This window comes from Salmo salar, chromosome ssa23, assembly GCF_905237065.1.
Source record: "Salmo salar chromosome ssa23, Ssal_v3.1, whole genome shotgun sequence".
In the NCBI taxonomy this organism is placed as follows: domain Eukaryota; kingdom Metazoa; phylum Chordata; class Actinopteri; order Salmoniformes; family Salmonidae; genus Salmo; species Salmo salar.
In genome coordinates this window covers 20,970,355-20,987,454 of record NC_059464.1, presented here as the reverse complement: position 1 = coordinate 20,987,454, position 17,100 = coordinate 20,970,355, and the positions used below count along the sequence as shown (strand labels likewise).

General features: G+C 45.6%; 1 protein-coding gene across 5 annotated transcripts in view; it reads left to right on the top strand.

Moving 5' to 3' along the window:
* Positions 1-17,100, top strand: part of LOC106584116 (pre-mRNA 3'-end-processing factor FIP1) — a 49,332-nt gene that overhangs the window by 23,248 nt on the left and 8,984 nt on the right. For 2 of the 5 annotated variants that reach the window (XM_014168986.2, XM_014168988.2), the window contains exons 11-15: positions 645-671; positions 1,077-1,125; positions 1,194-1,322; positions 6,725-6,783; positions 7,924-8,125. In XM_014168986.2, coding sequence (XP_014024461.1) covers positions 645-671; positions 1,077-1,125; positions 1,194-1,322; positions 6,725-6,783; positions 7,924-8,125 — 466 coding nt within the window. The remainder of the gene's footprint in view (positions 1-644; positions 672-1,076; positions 1,126-1,193; positions 1,323-6,724; positions 6,784-7,923; positions 8,126-17,100) is intronic. The other 3 variants (XM_014168989.2, XM_014168990.2, XM_014168991.2) reach the window with 3 other exon arrangements.

Here is a 17,100-nt window from a genome sequence, read left to right as displayed (position 1 = left end):
CTTGTGCTGACGTTGCTTCCAGAGGCAGTTTGGAACTCGTTAGTGAGTGTTGTAACCGAGGACAGATGATTTAAGTGCTACCGCTTCATCACTCTGCGGTCCCGTTCTGTGAGCTTTTGTGGCCTGCCACATTGCGTCTGATCCGTTGTTTCTCCTAGATGTTTCCACTTCACCGTAACAGCACTTACAGTTGACCGAGGCAGCTCTAGCAGGTCAGAAATTTGACAAACTGACTTGTTGGAAAGGTGGCATCCTATGACAGTGCCACGCTGAAAGTCACCGCTCTTCAGTAAGGCCATTCTACTGCCAATGTTTGTCTATGGAGATTGCATGGCGGTGTGCTCAATTTTATACAACTGTCAGCAACAAGTGTGGCTGAATTAGCCAAATCTACTAATTTGAAGAGGTGTCCACATACTTTTGTATATTTAGTGTATGTCCAATGACCTCAGAGGTCATTAACTACTGTGTTGTGTGGGATCTTATAAAATATTACATTTTCTGAGGTGGGAGGAGTTTAGGCCTACTCTCTACCTGCTGCCATGGTGTCTGACTGACTGTTCTGTTGAAGATTGGAGCGATTTAACATTGTTTTTACCTGATATTATTATAACTGTGTCTGTGCGTGTTGATGTGCCTTCCAGGGATCCCCATCAATGTTCCTCCACCTGGTAAGCATTTCTACTGTGATGGAAACAGGATATTGTGTGTCACAGATGTTGACTCTGGTCTACACTGGATGTTGTGCATGGCAGATGTTGGTGTTGTTGTTGTGGATTGTAGGACTAGTGTCGATGCTGAATGATGGTTTAACCAACACACGGACTGAATGTTTGGTGAAAACAAAACTGGTTATCAATAGTACTTTTAAGTTAGCATCGTGAGAAGAGGGAAATTTGAAAATGTTTAATGCCTATGAGAAATGTATGCAATATTCAACAATACTGTCATGATTCTGGTCCAATGCGGTGAGCAACGATTGCCTTTCCGGGGTCTGGAAGAAACGTTTTCTGCTATCTGTTTATGCTCAGTAATCACGACTTGATGACTGACAGACGCTGTCGTCTCTCCTGCAGGCTACCCTCCTGGCGCACCACCTCCTTCTCTGATTCCTACCTTAGACAGGTGAGTCTGTTCTGTCCTGTGTGTGTCTGTCTGTCTACAGAATGACAGCGCTCTGATTGTTTGTACAGGCTGCACTACAGGGGGAGTAGGATCAGGAGAGACAGAAGGAGAAAGGGTGGAGACAATGACATAAACAGGGACGAGCGAGAACACAGCTACTGCCCAACCAGACAGAATGGAGCCAGGAGAACACACAGGCAAGAGATAATGAAAAGGATAGGATAGAAATATACAAGTCAAAGGGATACTGCTAGATTCTGGCATGTTCTAAATACCCAGGGTCAGATAAACACGTGGATACCATTTTTATGTATTTCATGGTATCCACGCGTTTATCTGATTCTGGGTGATTAGAACAAAGGCTTAAATGCCAGAATCTCAGTAATCCCTTCAAGGGAAGGAGATAAATGTATTTAGAGAGATTATTGTAGATCTGTATTGACGGTACATTGATGACAGCTACCATTGCTTGACTGACAGGGATAAACGCTCAGTTGAAATGAAGAATTTAGAGCAGTGGAGGCTCCTTAGCAGGTTTAATAAAAAATTGTGAAATAAACTCAGCAAAAAAGAAACGGCCCTTTTTCAGGAACCTGTCTTTGAAAGATAATTGGTAACAATCCAAATGGCTTTACAGATCTTCATTGTAAAGGGTTTAAACACTGTTTCCCGTGCTTGTTCAGTGATCCATAAAAAAGGTATGAACATGCACCTGTGGAACGGTAGTTAAGACACTAACAGCTTACAGACTGTAGGCAATTAAGGTCACAGTTATGAAAACTTAGGACACGAAAGAGGCCTTTTTACTGACTCTGAAAAACACCAAAAGAAAGATGCCCAGGGTTCCTGCTCATCTGCGTGAACATGCCTTAGGCATGCTGCAAGGAGGCATGAGGACTGCAGATGTGGCCAGGGCAATAAATTGCAATGTCCGTACTGTGAGACGTCCAAGACCACACTACAGGGAGACAGGACGGACAGCTGATCGTCCACACAGTGGCAGACCACATGTAACACCTGCACAGGATCGGTACATCCGAACATCACACATGCGGGACAGGTACAGGATGGCAACAACTGCCCGAGTTACACCAGGAACGCACAATCCCTCCATCTGTGCTCAGACTGTCCACAATAGGCTGAGAGAGGCTGGACTGAGGGCTTCTAGGCCTGTTGTAAGGCAGGTCCTCACCAGACATCACCTATGGGTACAAACCCAATGTCGCTGGACCAGACAGGACTGGCAAAAAGTGCTCATCACTGACGAGTCGCGGTTTTGTCTCACCAGGGATGATGGTAGGATTCGCGTTTATCGTCGAAGGACAAGCGTTACACCGAGGCCTGTACTCTGGAGTGGGATCGATTTGGAGGTGGAGGGTCCATCATGGTCTGGGGCGGTGTGTCACAGCATCATCGGACTGAGCTTGTTGTCATTGCAGGCAATCTCAACGCTGTGCGTTACATGGAAGACGTCCTCCCTCATGTGGTACCCTTCCTGCAGGCTCATCCTGACATGACCCTCCAGCATGACAATGCCACCAGCCATACTGCTCATTCTGTGCATGATTTCCTGCAAGACAGGAATGTCAGTGTTCTGCCATGGCCAGCGAAGAGCCCGGATCTCAATCCCGTTGAGCACTTCTGGGACCTGTTGGATCGGAGGGTGAGGGCTAGGGCCATTCCCCCCCCCAGAAATGTCCAGGAACTTGCAGTTGCCTTGGTGGAAGAGTGGGGGTAACATCTCACAGCAAGAACTGGCAAATTTGGTGCAGTCAATGAGGAGGAGATGCACTGCAGTACTTAATGCAGCTGGTGGCCACACCATATACTGCCTTTTACTTTTACCCCCCCCCCCCCCTTTGTTCAGGGACACATTCCATTTCTGTTAGTCACATGTCTGTGGAATTGTTCAGTTAATATCTGTTGTTGAATCTTATGTTCATACAAATATTTACACATGTAAAGTTTGCTGAAAATAAACGCAGTTGACAGTGAGGACGTTTTTCTTTTTTTTGCTTTGTTTATTAGTTATTTTTAGATAAAACTATACAAAATATATTCACGTCACCAAATAATTGATTTAAACAAACTGTTTTGCAAAGAAGGTCTACAGTTGCCTCAACAGCACTATGTAGGGTAGCACCATGGTGTAGCCGGAGGACAGCTAGTTTCCGTCCTCCTCTGGTTACATTGACTTCAATACAAAACCTAGGAGGCTTGTGGTTCTCACCCCCTTCCATAGACTTACACAGTAATTATGACAACTTCCGGAGGATGTCCTCCAACCTAATATTTTTTTCACTTACTTAGCTAGTGAATGCAGCTAGCTAGTTTAGCCTACTCAAGCACTTGGCTCAAACAAAGAGGGATGCTATGTTGCCTATGGCTATCCAAAACTGGAAGTCTTCCAAGTCAAGGTAAGCTTTTATGTGAACATCTGCTCGTCGATTTTCCAAATCATGGGCATTAATATGGAGTTGGTCCTCACTTTGCTGCTATAACAGCCTCCACTCTTCTGGGAGGGCTTTCCACTAGATGTTGGTACATTGCTGGGGGGACTTGCTTCCATTCAGCCAAAAGCGCTTTAGTGAGGTCAGACACTGATGTTGGGTGATTAGGCCTGGCTCGCAGTCAGCGTTACAATTCATCCCAAAGGTGTTCGATGGGGTTGAGGTCAGGGCTCTGTGCAGGCCAGTCAAGTTCTTTCACACTGATCTCGACAAACCATTTCTGTATGGACCTTGCTTTGTGCACGGACATTGTCATGCTGAAACAGGATTGGGCCTTCCCCAAACTGTTGCCACAAAGTTGGAAGCACAGAATCGTCTATAATGTCATTGTATACTGTAGCGTTAAGATTTCCCTTCACTGGATCTCGGTAGTGGAAGATGTAGTGAGTGTTGCAAACGAGAACAAACAATTTTTAAGGGCTACATGCTTTTGTCAAATCAAATCCCTCTGCTTGTACAGACGTAGAGAACATTTGAATACGTATTTGACCCTTTTTTTGGATTTGCTTCACTGTGCTCCATCCCTGACCTTGTAGTTGGACGAGTGGCCAAATAAGGCAGTTAAACCAGGAGAGTAGTCTCCTGTTTGTGACTTGAGTCTCCTGTTTATCAGTTACTACCCAATGCTTCCCTCCCTCATTCCCTTGCTCCCACTCTCCTTAACAAAACAGCCTCAAGTCACAGCCTTTCTGCATACTCCCACAACTCAGCTTGAATTTATACCACTAAGATCACCACAGGGCTACGTTCTGCTGCAGGCTCAGGCTGCAGCAGAACGGCCTAATTGCATCGTTGCCTTTTTATTCTGTTTATTTATTTATTTTGTTTATCTACCCACGTGGATTTAGTTATTTCAATTTCTTCTTGCCTCCCTTTTCTGTCTGTCTGTCCTGTTTCCTGTCTGCCTGTTTTTCTGACTTTCTCTTCTTCTAAATAAAATGTTCCCCTAATTTCCTTTTATCTGTCTGTCTGAATTGAATCACCAGTCTCCAGTCTAATGGTCTAAACTCACCAAAGCAGAGCGTGCGAGGCATGTGATTTATTTTAGAATGCATTATTTTGAATTATAAAAACCCAATCGAAGCAGGGCGGGTGGGTTGTCTGCTTTGACGCCTCGCTCAATTAAAAAGTGTCTCTTTTTGCCTTTGATCGCTAGAGCTATAGTCACACAAAACAAACATTTTGTCATTCACTTTTTTTTGAGCTCATTTGAATTGGAAGAGGTAACTAAAGGTTAAGCCTACCATACATGCTAAATTAGACCAATTCATCCACTTATGGAAAGGCAACATCACTATCAGCAAAGAAGATTGGAGATATGGACTATCCTGCTAGCATACAGTCACTGCTCTGACTGTCTCGTCTGTTCCACCCAACTCGCTCTGCTTGCTCCGCCAGCCTGCTTCTGGTGAGTTTTTTTCACTTAAAGGATGGTTCCTCTCACATCTGTCCTCTGCCAAATCCTCACATCTTTCCAATGCTTTCCGTTTGTCTGAACTCTTCCAGCCATCTCCACTCGCATTTATTAATAATGTCCTCTTTTACCTTCAAACGTCTCTCTCTCATACTGATGCGCGCACACACACACACACATACTCCTGACTTTGAATATTGTGTTGAATTTTTCCCTGGGGGGATTTTAGGAACTGCAGGTAGTACTGGCATGGTCCTGAGCTCTGATTCTTCTGCCAGTGACTGAGGCCCAGGGGCCTCCTTAGGCCCAGCCCAGGGAGAAGATAAGACTCCTCTCTATGTTGATCCCACATACTCACCCTACTTCTCTGAAAGCCAACTGCCATGGAACCCCAATTGGTCCTCTGACCCATTTCCTCCTCCTCCTGACCAATCAGCCACGGAGGAATGTGCCTCCCAACTCTGTTTCTGTACTGCACTGACTCCCCTATGACAGTCTGCCTCTAAAGGCACTACATTTCCTGCATAGATTGAGTTTAATTTTAAAACGTTTTTATGGTGATTACAGGCAAAGTGGTGTGGGGAAGTCCTGTACACTGATTAACCATTAAACACTGCCAAGAGTAATGATCCCCATCTGTAAGGGCCACAGCCAAGTCATCCTGCATGTATCCATTCACAAATAGACCCATCCATCCGCCTACTACCACTGTTCCTAATTTTCCAGTCATTCCACAGAGAGAAGCCTGCCAGGCCTAAAAGAGGGAGCAGGTGGGAGTATTTATAGATCAGTATGTTTGGACACACACCTGGTGAGAAGCAGTCCTCTTAGACGGGCCTCACCCTCTTCACCTTCAGGCCCGTGTGGAAATTTTAAATTGTAACTAAGCGAGCGTGTCGCCAGGCTGTGGCGGTGCGGATGGGCAGTGGATCCTGCCAATATCAGTAATACATCCCCCCCACCTCCCTCTTCCTCCCCCCTGGTTGGCGGGCGAGTGCTGCGCCTTGACAACGAGCCAGTCACATCAAACAGGCGGGAAATGGAGCTCTGAATTTGGAAGAGCTCTTTGATCGTTAAGTTACCAGACCCGTTCCCTTACCTTCCTTTCTTTTTTCATCGTTTTCTTTTTTGAACTCCATACGTTTATTTGCCTTCTTTCTTTTATCGGCCATTAAAATGAATGACTTCCTGCGCTGAGTGTTCTGGCTGCCACGGGCTGACTGGCTGCTCTCAGTCCAATTGTTAGATGTTATTTGTTCTCATTTTATCTGTGATGCGTGTTTGCCTGAAGTTTTCCATGTGTGTAGTAGAATGTGAGAGCCACTACTCGGCCACATGTGGTGTCAACCAGAGGTTAGAGGGTTGAGCTGAACATTAGGACTACGTGGCCTACTACTAGACCCCCGGACACAACTCCAGCCATCAAGGGCCCCAGTCCTGTTCTTACTGTCTCCATGGAACACTATACTGTAGCAATTATTCTGCTGTTATGTCCATCCAGGTTCAAAATAGATTCACTGCTGTATGAGCAGGAGATGTGGATGAAAACTCTAATCAGATGCACAGGAGTACACATGTGTTTCTCCAAGAGTGGACTGAGTGTTGGACACTTCTGTTTTGTGTGTGTGAATGATGATGTGACCTCGCATGACATTTTCTATGTTCTCCCTACCAGTGGACGCTCTGGAGGCTATGATGGTCGCTCAGCTCCACCGTACCCCCCCTTCCCTCCAGGTAGGCCTCTCCTAGAATACAGAGTGGAAATTATAGAGGATGTCACATTCACATCTTGCAGTTTGTACAGGTAACTTCCGAAATGATGGAAACACTTGATTAAATGAGGGATGCAACGTATATTGAAAGCAGGTGCTTCCACACAGGTGTGGTCCCTGAGTTGATTAAGCAATTAACATCCCATCATGCTTAGGGTCATGTAAATAAATGCTGGGCTGGCCATTGTTTTGGCTAACATGGCTAATTCCACATAGGAGGATGATGATAAACGATGTAAGTCAACTGCCATGGCCAGGTCAGTCACCAGATCTCAACCCAATTGAACACTTATGGGAGATTCTGGAGCACTGCCTGAGACAGTGTTTTCCACCACCATCAACAAAACACCAAATTATGGAATTTTATCTTGACCTTTAAAGTCAACAGTACTGTGCAGAAAATGGCATAAACAAAGATACCTATTTGAAATACAGCATTTTCACACCCTCAATGACACTAATGGAAGGGATGTGAAGGTCAACACGCATGCCAGTGATGCCTCTGGAGCTTAGGGATATAATGGGACATTAGTTGGTTCTTCCAGTGGAATAGCCCACAATCAGTCATTCACACCATTTCCTGCTTCCGCTGACATTATTGGAACATGGAAAATTAGGATATTTCTTTCTGAAGAATATTGACCCTTCAACTGGTGTGTTTTAATCAAAGCCTCACACATTTTGAGCTGTGTGTACGGTGTAAGAGAAGGGCTCTGAAAAAGTTTGCCATGTATTTATTTTTTTTCTTCAGAAAAGTCTCAACAATTACTTTGGTTTGTTCCGTTACCCCCCTCAGCTACCTGTCCTAAATATGCTGTTTGAGTTAGATTAGCATGTTTGTGGCTTTCTAAAAATCCTGTTTGAGAGATTATTTGTTTTGATGAAGCACTGCACTCTGAAGTTACATTGTTAATTTATTGAGCTGTCATTTTAGAATTTTCTTTGCAGAAAGTTGAATACAATGGTTCATAATAGCCATCTTCATAGATAAGTCAGTATGTAATTTTTTTTCCGTTTTTTGGGGGGAAGCTGAACACGTAGGTGTAAAAATTTTTAATTGTGTCTCCTCCAATCAGATGACTGACCTGCTTTTTCCCCTCAGGTGTGTACCCTCCTCCTCCCCCGGGTAGCGCAGCAGCCTCCTGGGCCGGGGTATTCGACAGTGCCAAGGCCTGGGAGTACTACGCGCAGCGGGACAACGAGCGAGAGCGCCACAAGGAAAGAGACAGAACCAGAGAACGCGGACACGAGAAAGAAAGAGAGAGGGAGAGAGAGCACAACACTTCCTCCCAGGTCGTCAACAGGTGATAACCTGAGCAGTAGATGAAGGTTTTACCTTAGTATGGCCAAACATAATAAGAATGCAACATGAACTGTTGTTATTATACAATACACTATATATTCAAAAGTATGTAGACACCCCTTCAAATTAGTGGGTTGGGTTATTTCAGCCACACCCGTTGCTGACAGGTGTATAAAATCGAGCACACTGCCATGCAATCTCCATAGACAAACATTGGCAGTAGAATGTCCTTACTGAAGAGCTCAGTGACTTTTAATGTGGCACTGTCATAGGATGCCACCTTTCCAACAAGTTAGTTCATCAAATTTATGCCCTGCTATAGCTGCCCCGGTCAACTGTAAGTGCCGTTGTTGTGAAGAGGAAACATCTAGGGGCAACAACGGCTGTGCCGCGAAATGGTAGGCCACACAAGCTCACAGAACGGGACCCCTGAGTGTTGAAGCGCGTAGTGTGTAAAAAAAAAATTAAAAAAAAAAGTCTGTCCTTGGTTGCAACACTCACTACCGAGTTCCAAACGGCCTCTGGAAGCAACGTCAGCACAAGAACTGTTCGTAGGAAACTTCATGAAATGGGTTTCCGTGGCAAAGCAGCCGCGCACAAGCCTAAGATCGCAATGCGAAGCGTCGGCTGGAGGTGTGTAAAGCTCGCCGCAGTGGAAACGCGTCCTCTGGAGTGATGTATCGCACTTCACCATCTGGCAGTCCGATTGATGAATCTGGGTTTGGCGGATGCCAGGAGAAGGCTACCTGCCTGAATGCATAGTGTGAACTGTAAAGTTTGGTGGAGGAGGAATAATGGTCTGGGGCTGTTTTTCATGGTTCGGGCTAGGCCCCTTAGTTCCAGTAAAGGGAAATCTTAACGCTACAGCATACTATGACATTCTAGACGATTCTGTGCTTCCAACTTTGTGGCAACAGTTTGGGGAGGGCCCTTTCCTGTTTCAACATTACAATGCCCCTATGCACAACGCAAGGTCCCTACAGAAATGGTTTGTCGAGATTGGTGTGGAAGAACTTGACTGGCCTGCACAGAGCCCTGACCTCCACTCCATCAAACAACTTTGGGAGGAATTGGAACGCCGACTGTGATCCAGGCCTAATCGCCCAACATCAGTGCCTGACCTCACTAAAGCTCTTGTGTCTAAATGGAGGCAAGTCCCCGCAGCAATGTTCCAACATCTAGTGGAAAGGCTTCCCAGAAGAGTGGAGGCTGTTATAGCAGGAAATGAATTCCCATAATTTTGGAATGAGATGTTTGAGCAGGTTTCTACATACTTTTGGTCATGTAGTGTATGTTAAAGAGTTAGATATCCTTTACTCTTTTGTTCTCTGTCTCATATTGTTTTCTCCTTAGTAAACACTTAAAGGGATACTTCGGTATTTTGGCAATGAGGCCCTTTTTATCTACTTCCATAGAGTCAGATGAATTTGGGATTACCATTATGTCTCTGCGTGTGCTTTGAAGGAAGTTGACTGGAAGTCTTCACTCCCTCGCGATCTGTCCTCCCTGTGAGCCTCTCTATCTCTATATCTCTCTCTATATCTCTCTCTATATCTCTCTATTGACTCCACTGTTGTGCAGTGCAGACAGGCCTGAGCTGATCCAATGCTGCCAGCTGTAGTACTGGATGTTGCTGCTGGGTGCATATGTATTGTGGGTGCCAGCCCAGCCTGGCCTCCCCTCACACACATGTGCAGCAGGGGGAGAGAGGGAAGGAAAATCAGAGAGGAGAAGGAAACAGGACAGAATAGACAGGAGAGCAACGCTGCAGTCCTTCAGACTAGAGGGGTTTAATGGTTGCCAGGTGCTAGTGTTAGGAAGGTGGAGGCAGGGGTGGGGACGTGTACTGGCTCTGCCACTCGGGTTGGAGCTGGGTAGTGGGAGAAACCCCTGGTTGTCTGCTCTACAGCTGTTGCAACAGGGGATGGAATAGAGCTGAGAAATAACTATTATAAGACACACAGGCTGTCTGGTGCAGAGGGGCCAACAAGAGGAATGGGGAGAGATCACAACACATTGTCAGTGAAGGAGCTGCAGAGGGAAAGACGCACACAGTTCAGACGCTAAATTTATGGCTGGCACGGTTAAGAGCTTTGCTTGACGTACCGATTTGGTTTCAAACAACTGCTCTCAACACTGTAGCAGACGTACTTGTTGGTTTTGGGTCGACTTCAGGCATAACAGTGACCTGTCACAGAAGTCCTCCACCTGACAATCAGAGGCCATGATTGTGCTTCCGGTGTGGTAGAGGAGCAACCTTTTATTTGCATGCAATTAGCATACACTGAGTGTACAAATCATTAGGAACACCCGCTATTTCCATAACATAGACTGACCAGGTGAAAGCTATGATCCCTTATTGATGTCACTTGTTAAATCCACTTCAATCAGTGTAGATGAAGGGGAGGAGACAGGTTAAAGAAGGATTTTTAAGCCTTGAGACAATTGAGACATGGATTGTGTGTGTGCCATTCTGAAGGTGATTGGGCAAGACAATCGATTGAAGTGCCTTTGAACAGGATATGGTAGTAGGTGCCAGGCACACCGGTTTGAGTGTCTCTCAAGAACTGCAACGTTGCTGGGTTTTTCATGCTCAACAGTTTCCCTGGTGTATCCAAGAATGGTCCACCACCCAAAGGACATCCAGCCAACTTGACACAACTATGGGAAGCATTGGAGTCAGCATGGACCAACATCCTTGTGGAACGCTTTCGACAACTTGTAGAGACCGTGGCTCGACGAATTGAGGCTGTCCTGAGGACGAAAGTGGGTGCAACTCAATATTAGGAAGGTGCTCCTAATGTTTTGTACACTCGGTGTATATTAACATGCGTTACCATTTCTCCCGACAGTGGAAGAACTTCTCTGGCACTCTGCGGGAAACAAAGACGTGCTTCACCCGCACCGTGCCCGAAAGAGCGGCAGAGGCTGCCCAACTACCGTCAAAGTCAAACAAGGCAATCTATTGTTTCAGACCGCACTCTATCGGCGTTCTTCCAAAGAGAAAGTGACATCTTTTTTTTTTGTTCGGTGCGGCGATAGAGCGCTGTTTGAACTAGGGCGTAGAGAGAGTCATGTCCCAGTGCTTTCCAGTCTGGTAGGTCTATGCAGGGTCTCTGCTGTTCTCTCCTAGATGAGCCCTGTCTGTCCCCTCAGTACTGTAGCAGTCTGCTGATGACGAGCTCCCATGCGATCCTAGTTCCTATTTTCACCTAGTTACTATTTTCAGTGCTCAACTCTACTGCCCTACAGTCTGAGTCTACCATCCACACACTTTCACATTTTCAGTGCTCTACTCACCTGCCCTACATTTCCACAGCACACAGTGGGGTTGACCAGTCCAGATGTTTCATTCATTTATATGAACTCAGACAAATGCCAAGTATGATACACACGTCCTGCCTCTCGCTCACCCACTCCTTCTCATGCCCACAATATCATGCAGCTTACCAACCCTCCCTCTCACTGTGCCTACTTGACAGAATCCCTACACATTCACACCGTCTCCCTCCTAAACACGCTGTGACTAGTGATGTTCTTCATCATCTAGTGTATTTCTGTCGCAACTCTCTGCTGCAGTGGGTCGTGCGGAGGATCATATGGGGGAGAGCTGTGTTTCGTGTCATATGAGGGGCTGTGAGGCTGTACCGTAACCGCAGGAGGAGAGGAGGAAGTCGGGGGAGGGCCAGCCATGTGTGTGACAGGCCCACTGGAACAGACAGAACTGCTCTTAAAGCCACTGTGGTTCTGTTCTGGTCCCCATGGGTAGCTCCTGTTTCCCTGTCGCCCTCCCAGGGTGGTCACGCCTCCAGTGTGTGCACCCGCGCCACATTCTGATCACATGGCATGATGCATGTTGGGTACATGGAGGTGTGCCAATGGTATCTATTTTGAGTAGTGAGTGATGTATTTTGTGTCTGTTGGCAGCAGAGGCTCATCCCTTCTGGCCTATGGCCACCCTGGTTGCATAGTGGTGTCAGTGGTCTATGTTCTGTCTGCAGGCTGCTATTTAAGGGCTCTACTTAGCACCACTGATAAGCTCTGAGGCAGAGCCCTCTGGGCGCCAGCTTCTGGCACGACCACCAGCCAGGCATGTTTGGGAGTTAGCACCTAGGTTAACACTAGCTAATGCAACACAGAACGGTCAGGCTCACCTCCTAAAGACACCGACCACTCACACATTTTACACTCACTAGCACATTTTCTCCATCTCTTCTGCCCGGTGCAGACAATCCTGGCAGCTGGTTGGCCATTTGGTGAACACTTGTCCTCTGAATGTGATCTCATCCCTGTAGCTCATTATGGAGGGGCTGGGTTTGTCCTCTCTCCAGCTGGCAGGACAACACACACACACACACACACACACACACACACAGGGATTGTATTAGTTTTCTGAGTTTATAATGGTAATCAATGTAAAAGTTGCACACACTTTCTCTTTCTGACACATCTACACAGGTGGCTTGTATCTGTTCAGTGTTAATGGAGACTGATTTTGGAAACGCATTGTTGTTCCCCAGGCTTACAGTGACACAGCTCACTCTCACTCATGCATTTGTTCCTGTATTAAACCTGCACTAGGAAGCACTCACTTATTAATTCAGTTACAGTGACTCTGTGTGAAGTGGGTTTAAGTGTGTTAGTGCTAACAACTGTGGAAGACTGTAAACAGGCCTTCAGGTCTGCACTCCCACTGGTAATAGAAGAACTGCCAGTGCCCAAATATTTAATGAGTCCTTTAACCTTAGCTCGCTCTCTCTCTGGTAGAACGCCCTTCTTGCCTTGCCTCTCAGATCGTTCACAGCCCCCCGGGGTTGGGGACAGAAGCACCAGATCATCAGCAAACAGTAGACATTTAACTTCAGATTCTAGTAGGGTGATGCAGGGTGCTACAGACTGTTCTAGTGCCCTCGCCAATTATCTCTCGCTCTCTCGCTCCCTGTCATAGTCCTCCACCTGCGAATCCAAGGCTATGATTGCGCCTCCATTGTGGGTGTGATCGAGAAGCTATCTTTATTTGCATGCAATTAACACACTTAGTATACCAAACATTAGGAACACCTTCCTAATATGGAGTTGCACCCCCATCCCCTTTTGCCCTCAGAACAGCCTCAATTTGTTGGGTCATGGACTCTACAAGGTGTCGAAAGCATTCCACACGGATGCTGGCCCAAGTTGACTCCAATACTACCCACAGGTGTCAAGTTGGGTGGATGTCCTTTGAGTGATGGACCATTCTTGATACACACGGGAAACTGTTCAGCGTTAACCCAGTCGTGTTGCAGTTCTTGACACACTCAAACCGGTGCATCTGGCACCTACTACCATACCCCGTTCAAAGGCATATCAATCTTTTGTCTTTTCCATTCACCCTTTGATTTTGGAAACGCATTGTTGTTCCCCAGGCTTACAGTGACACAGCTCATTCTCACTCATTTGTTCCTGTATTAAACCTGCACTAGGAAGCACTCACTTATTCATTCACAGTTACAGTGACTCTGTGTGAAGTGGGTTTAAGTGTGTTAGTGCTAACAACTGTGGAAGACTGTAAACAGGCCTTCAGGTCTGCACTCCCACTGGTAATAGAAGAACTGCCAGTGCCCAAATATTTAATGAGTCCTTTAACCTTAGCTCGCTCTCTCTCTGGTAGAACGCCCTTCTTGCCTTGCCTCTCAGATCGTTCACAGCCCCCCGGGGTTGGGGACAGAAGCACCAGATCATCAGCAAACAGTAGATATTTGACTTCAGATTCTAGTAGGGTGATGCAGGGTGCTACAGACTGTTCTAGTGCCCTCTCCAATTCTTTCTCGCTCTTTCTCTCTCTCTCTCTCTGTCTCTCTGTCTCTCTGTCTCTCTGTCTCTCTCTCTCTCTCTGGCAAGTCGTTTTTTAATATGTCAGCTAGAGTTAGCAAACTTTTTCCCTTGTTCAACGCACCTCTGGTTTGGCTTTAATTTCCCTCACTACTAGCTATAGATTGGAACGTAAGATAATGTGATTTAACCCAAAAATGTTGGACCATTATACTGGTAGTTACAGGTGTGGCTATACAAAACGTCCGTAGACATGTTTCAACTATCCTGGTATTGGGGATACTATCTTCGTCCTAGATTCGTCGAAACGGGAGTCTCGTACAATGTCTGTATTCAGTTGCAGGGGGTCCGTTTGAATATAGAAAAGGCTCCGTTATTAAAATAAATCCCTATTTTGGTCCATGAGGTAATCCAACTGTGTACACCGCCATCTTTTCAAATTGAGACAGGTGGTCCACCCCAGAGTGCCACATGTTATCGAGACAGTCATCTGTCATTATCAATGAGAGAAGACTTGAAATAAACAAGATGGTGGAGTACATATTGTTGGATTACTTCATGGAACAAAACATGTATTTATTTTAATAACGGAGCATTTTGTAAATTCAAACGGTCTTCCTGCAAATGGACATGGACATTTTGAGACTCCTGTCCATGAATCGAGGACTAGGATGGTATCCCTAATACTTACTAATACTTTAGTAAGATCGATACTATCCACTGCAGTGCTGTCTTACTGGACGTGTCCGAATACCAATGTATCTCATTGAAAAGTGTTTCTTGTTCTCTTTGCCTTCGTCAGAGCTTTAAACAAAATACATGTTACATGTTTGGGATGCTCTGGTTCAACGTGTACCACAGTGTGTTCCAGTATCCCGGAACTTCGCACAGCCATTGAAGATAAGTGGGACAACGTTCCACAGGCCACAAACAACAGCCTGATCAGCTCTATGCGAAGGAGATGTCGCACTGCATGAGACAAATGGTGGTCTCACCAGATACTGAGTGGTTTTCTGATCAATGCCCCTACCTTTTTTTTTTAAGGTGTCTGTGACCAACAGATGCGTGTCTGTATTCCCAGTCATGTGACATCCATAGATTAGGGCCTAATGAATTCATTTGAATTGACTGATTTACTTATATGAACTGTAACTCATTACAATCTTGGAAATTGTTGCATGTTGCGTTTTTATATTTTTGTTCAGTGTATTTATCAAGAGTTTATCTATTTTCTGTAGCAGTCTATTTGCCACCACAAATCAATGCTGGCACTAAGACCACACTCAAAGAGCTGTATAGGGCCATAAGCAAACAAGAAAATGCACATCCAGAGGCAGCGTTTCTTGTGGCCGGTGATTTTAATGCAGGGAAACTGAAATCCGTTTGACAAAATTTTTACCAGCATGTCACCTCTGCAACTAGAGGCCACAAAATTCTTGATCACTTTTACACCACACACAGAAAAGCATACAAGGTGTTTCCCTCCCTTTGGCAATTCAGACCATTACTCTGTCCTTCCTGCTTACAAACAAAAACTCAAACACAGGAAGTACCAGTGACATGCTCAATACTGAGGTGGTCCGATGAAGTCGATGCTTATACAAAAGTATGTGGACTCCCCTTCAAATTACTGGATTCAGCTATTTAGGCCACTCTCGTTGCTGACAGGTGTAAGCACACAGCCATGCAATCTCAATAGTATGCCACCGTTCCAACAAGTCTCAGTTCATACATTTTCTGCCCAGCTAGAGCTGCCCCGGTCAACTGTAAGTGTTTGATTTTGTGAAGTGGAACATCTAGCATCAACAACGGCTCAGCCGCGAAGTGGTAGGCTACACAAGCTCACAACGGGACCGCCGAGTGCTGAAGGGCGTAGCGTGTAAAAATCATCTGTCCTTGGTTGCAACACTCACTACCGAATTCCAAACTGCCTCTGGAACCAACGTCAGCACAAGAACTGTTCGTCGGGAGCTTCATGAAATGGGTTTCCATGGCCAAGCAGCAAGCTTAAGATCACCGTGCGCAATGCCAGGAGTCGGCTGGAGTGGTGTAAAGCTCGCCGCTATTGGACTCTGGAGCAGTGAAAACACATTCTGTGGTGTGAATAATCATTCTTCACCATCTGTGAGTCCGACGGACAAATCTGGGTTTGGCAGTTGCCAGGAGAACGCTACCTTCCCCAATGCATAGTGCCAACTGTAAAGTTCGGTAGAGGGGTATTTAATTGTCTGGCACTGTTTTTCATGGTTTGTGCTAGGCCCCTTAGTTCCAGTGAAGGGAAATCTTAATGCTACAGCATGCAATGACATTCTAGACGATTCTGTGCTTCCAACTTAGTGGCAACAGTTTTGAGAAGGCCCTTACTTGTTTCAGCAGGACAATGTCCCATGCACAAAACGAGGTCCATACAGAAATGTTTTGTCGATCAGTGTGGAAGAACTTGACAGAGCCCTGACCTCAACCCCATCAAACACCTTTGGGATGAATTGGAACGCTGACTACGAACATCAGTGCTCGACCTCACTAATGCTCTTGTGTCTGGTGCAGGGACTTGCTTCCATTCAATGTTCCAACATCTAGTGGAAAGCCTTCCCAGAAGAATGGAGGCTGTTATAGCAGCAAAGGGGGACCAACTCTATATTAATGCACATGATTTTGGAATGAGATGTTCGATGAGCAGGTGTCCACATACAGTCGGAAGTTTACGTAAGCCTTAGCCAAATACATTTAAACTCAGTTTTTCACAATTCCTGACATTTAATCCTAGTAAAAATTCCCTGTCTTAGGTCAGTTAGGATCACCACTTTATTTTAAGAATGTGAAATGTCAGAATAATAGGAGAGCAATTTTTTTTTTTTTTTTTTTTCAGCTTTTATTTCTTTCATCACATTACCAGTGGGTAAGAAGTTTACATACTCTCAATTAGTATTTGGTAGCATTGCCATTACATTGTTTTACTTGGGTCAAACGTTTCAGGAAACCTTCCACAAGCTTCCCACAGTAAGTTGGGTGAATTTTGACCCCCTTCCTTCTGACAGAGCTGGTGTAACTGAGTCAGGTTTGTAGGCCTTCTTGCTCGAAAATGCTTTTTGCTCTGCCCACAAATTTTCTATGGGATTGAGGTCAGGGCTTTGTGATGCCCACTCCAATACCTTGACTTTGTTG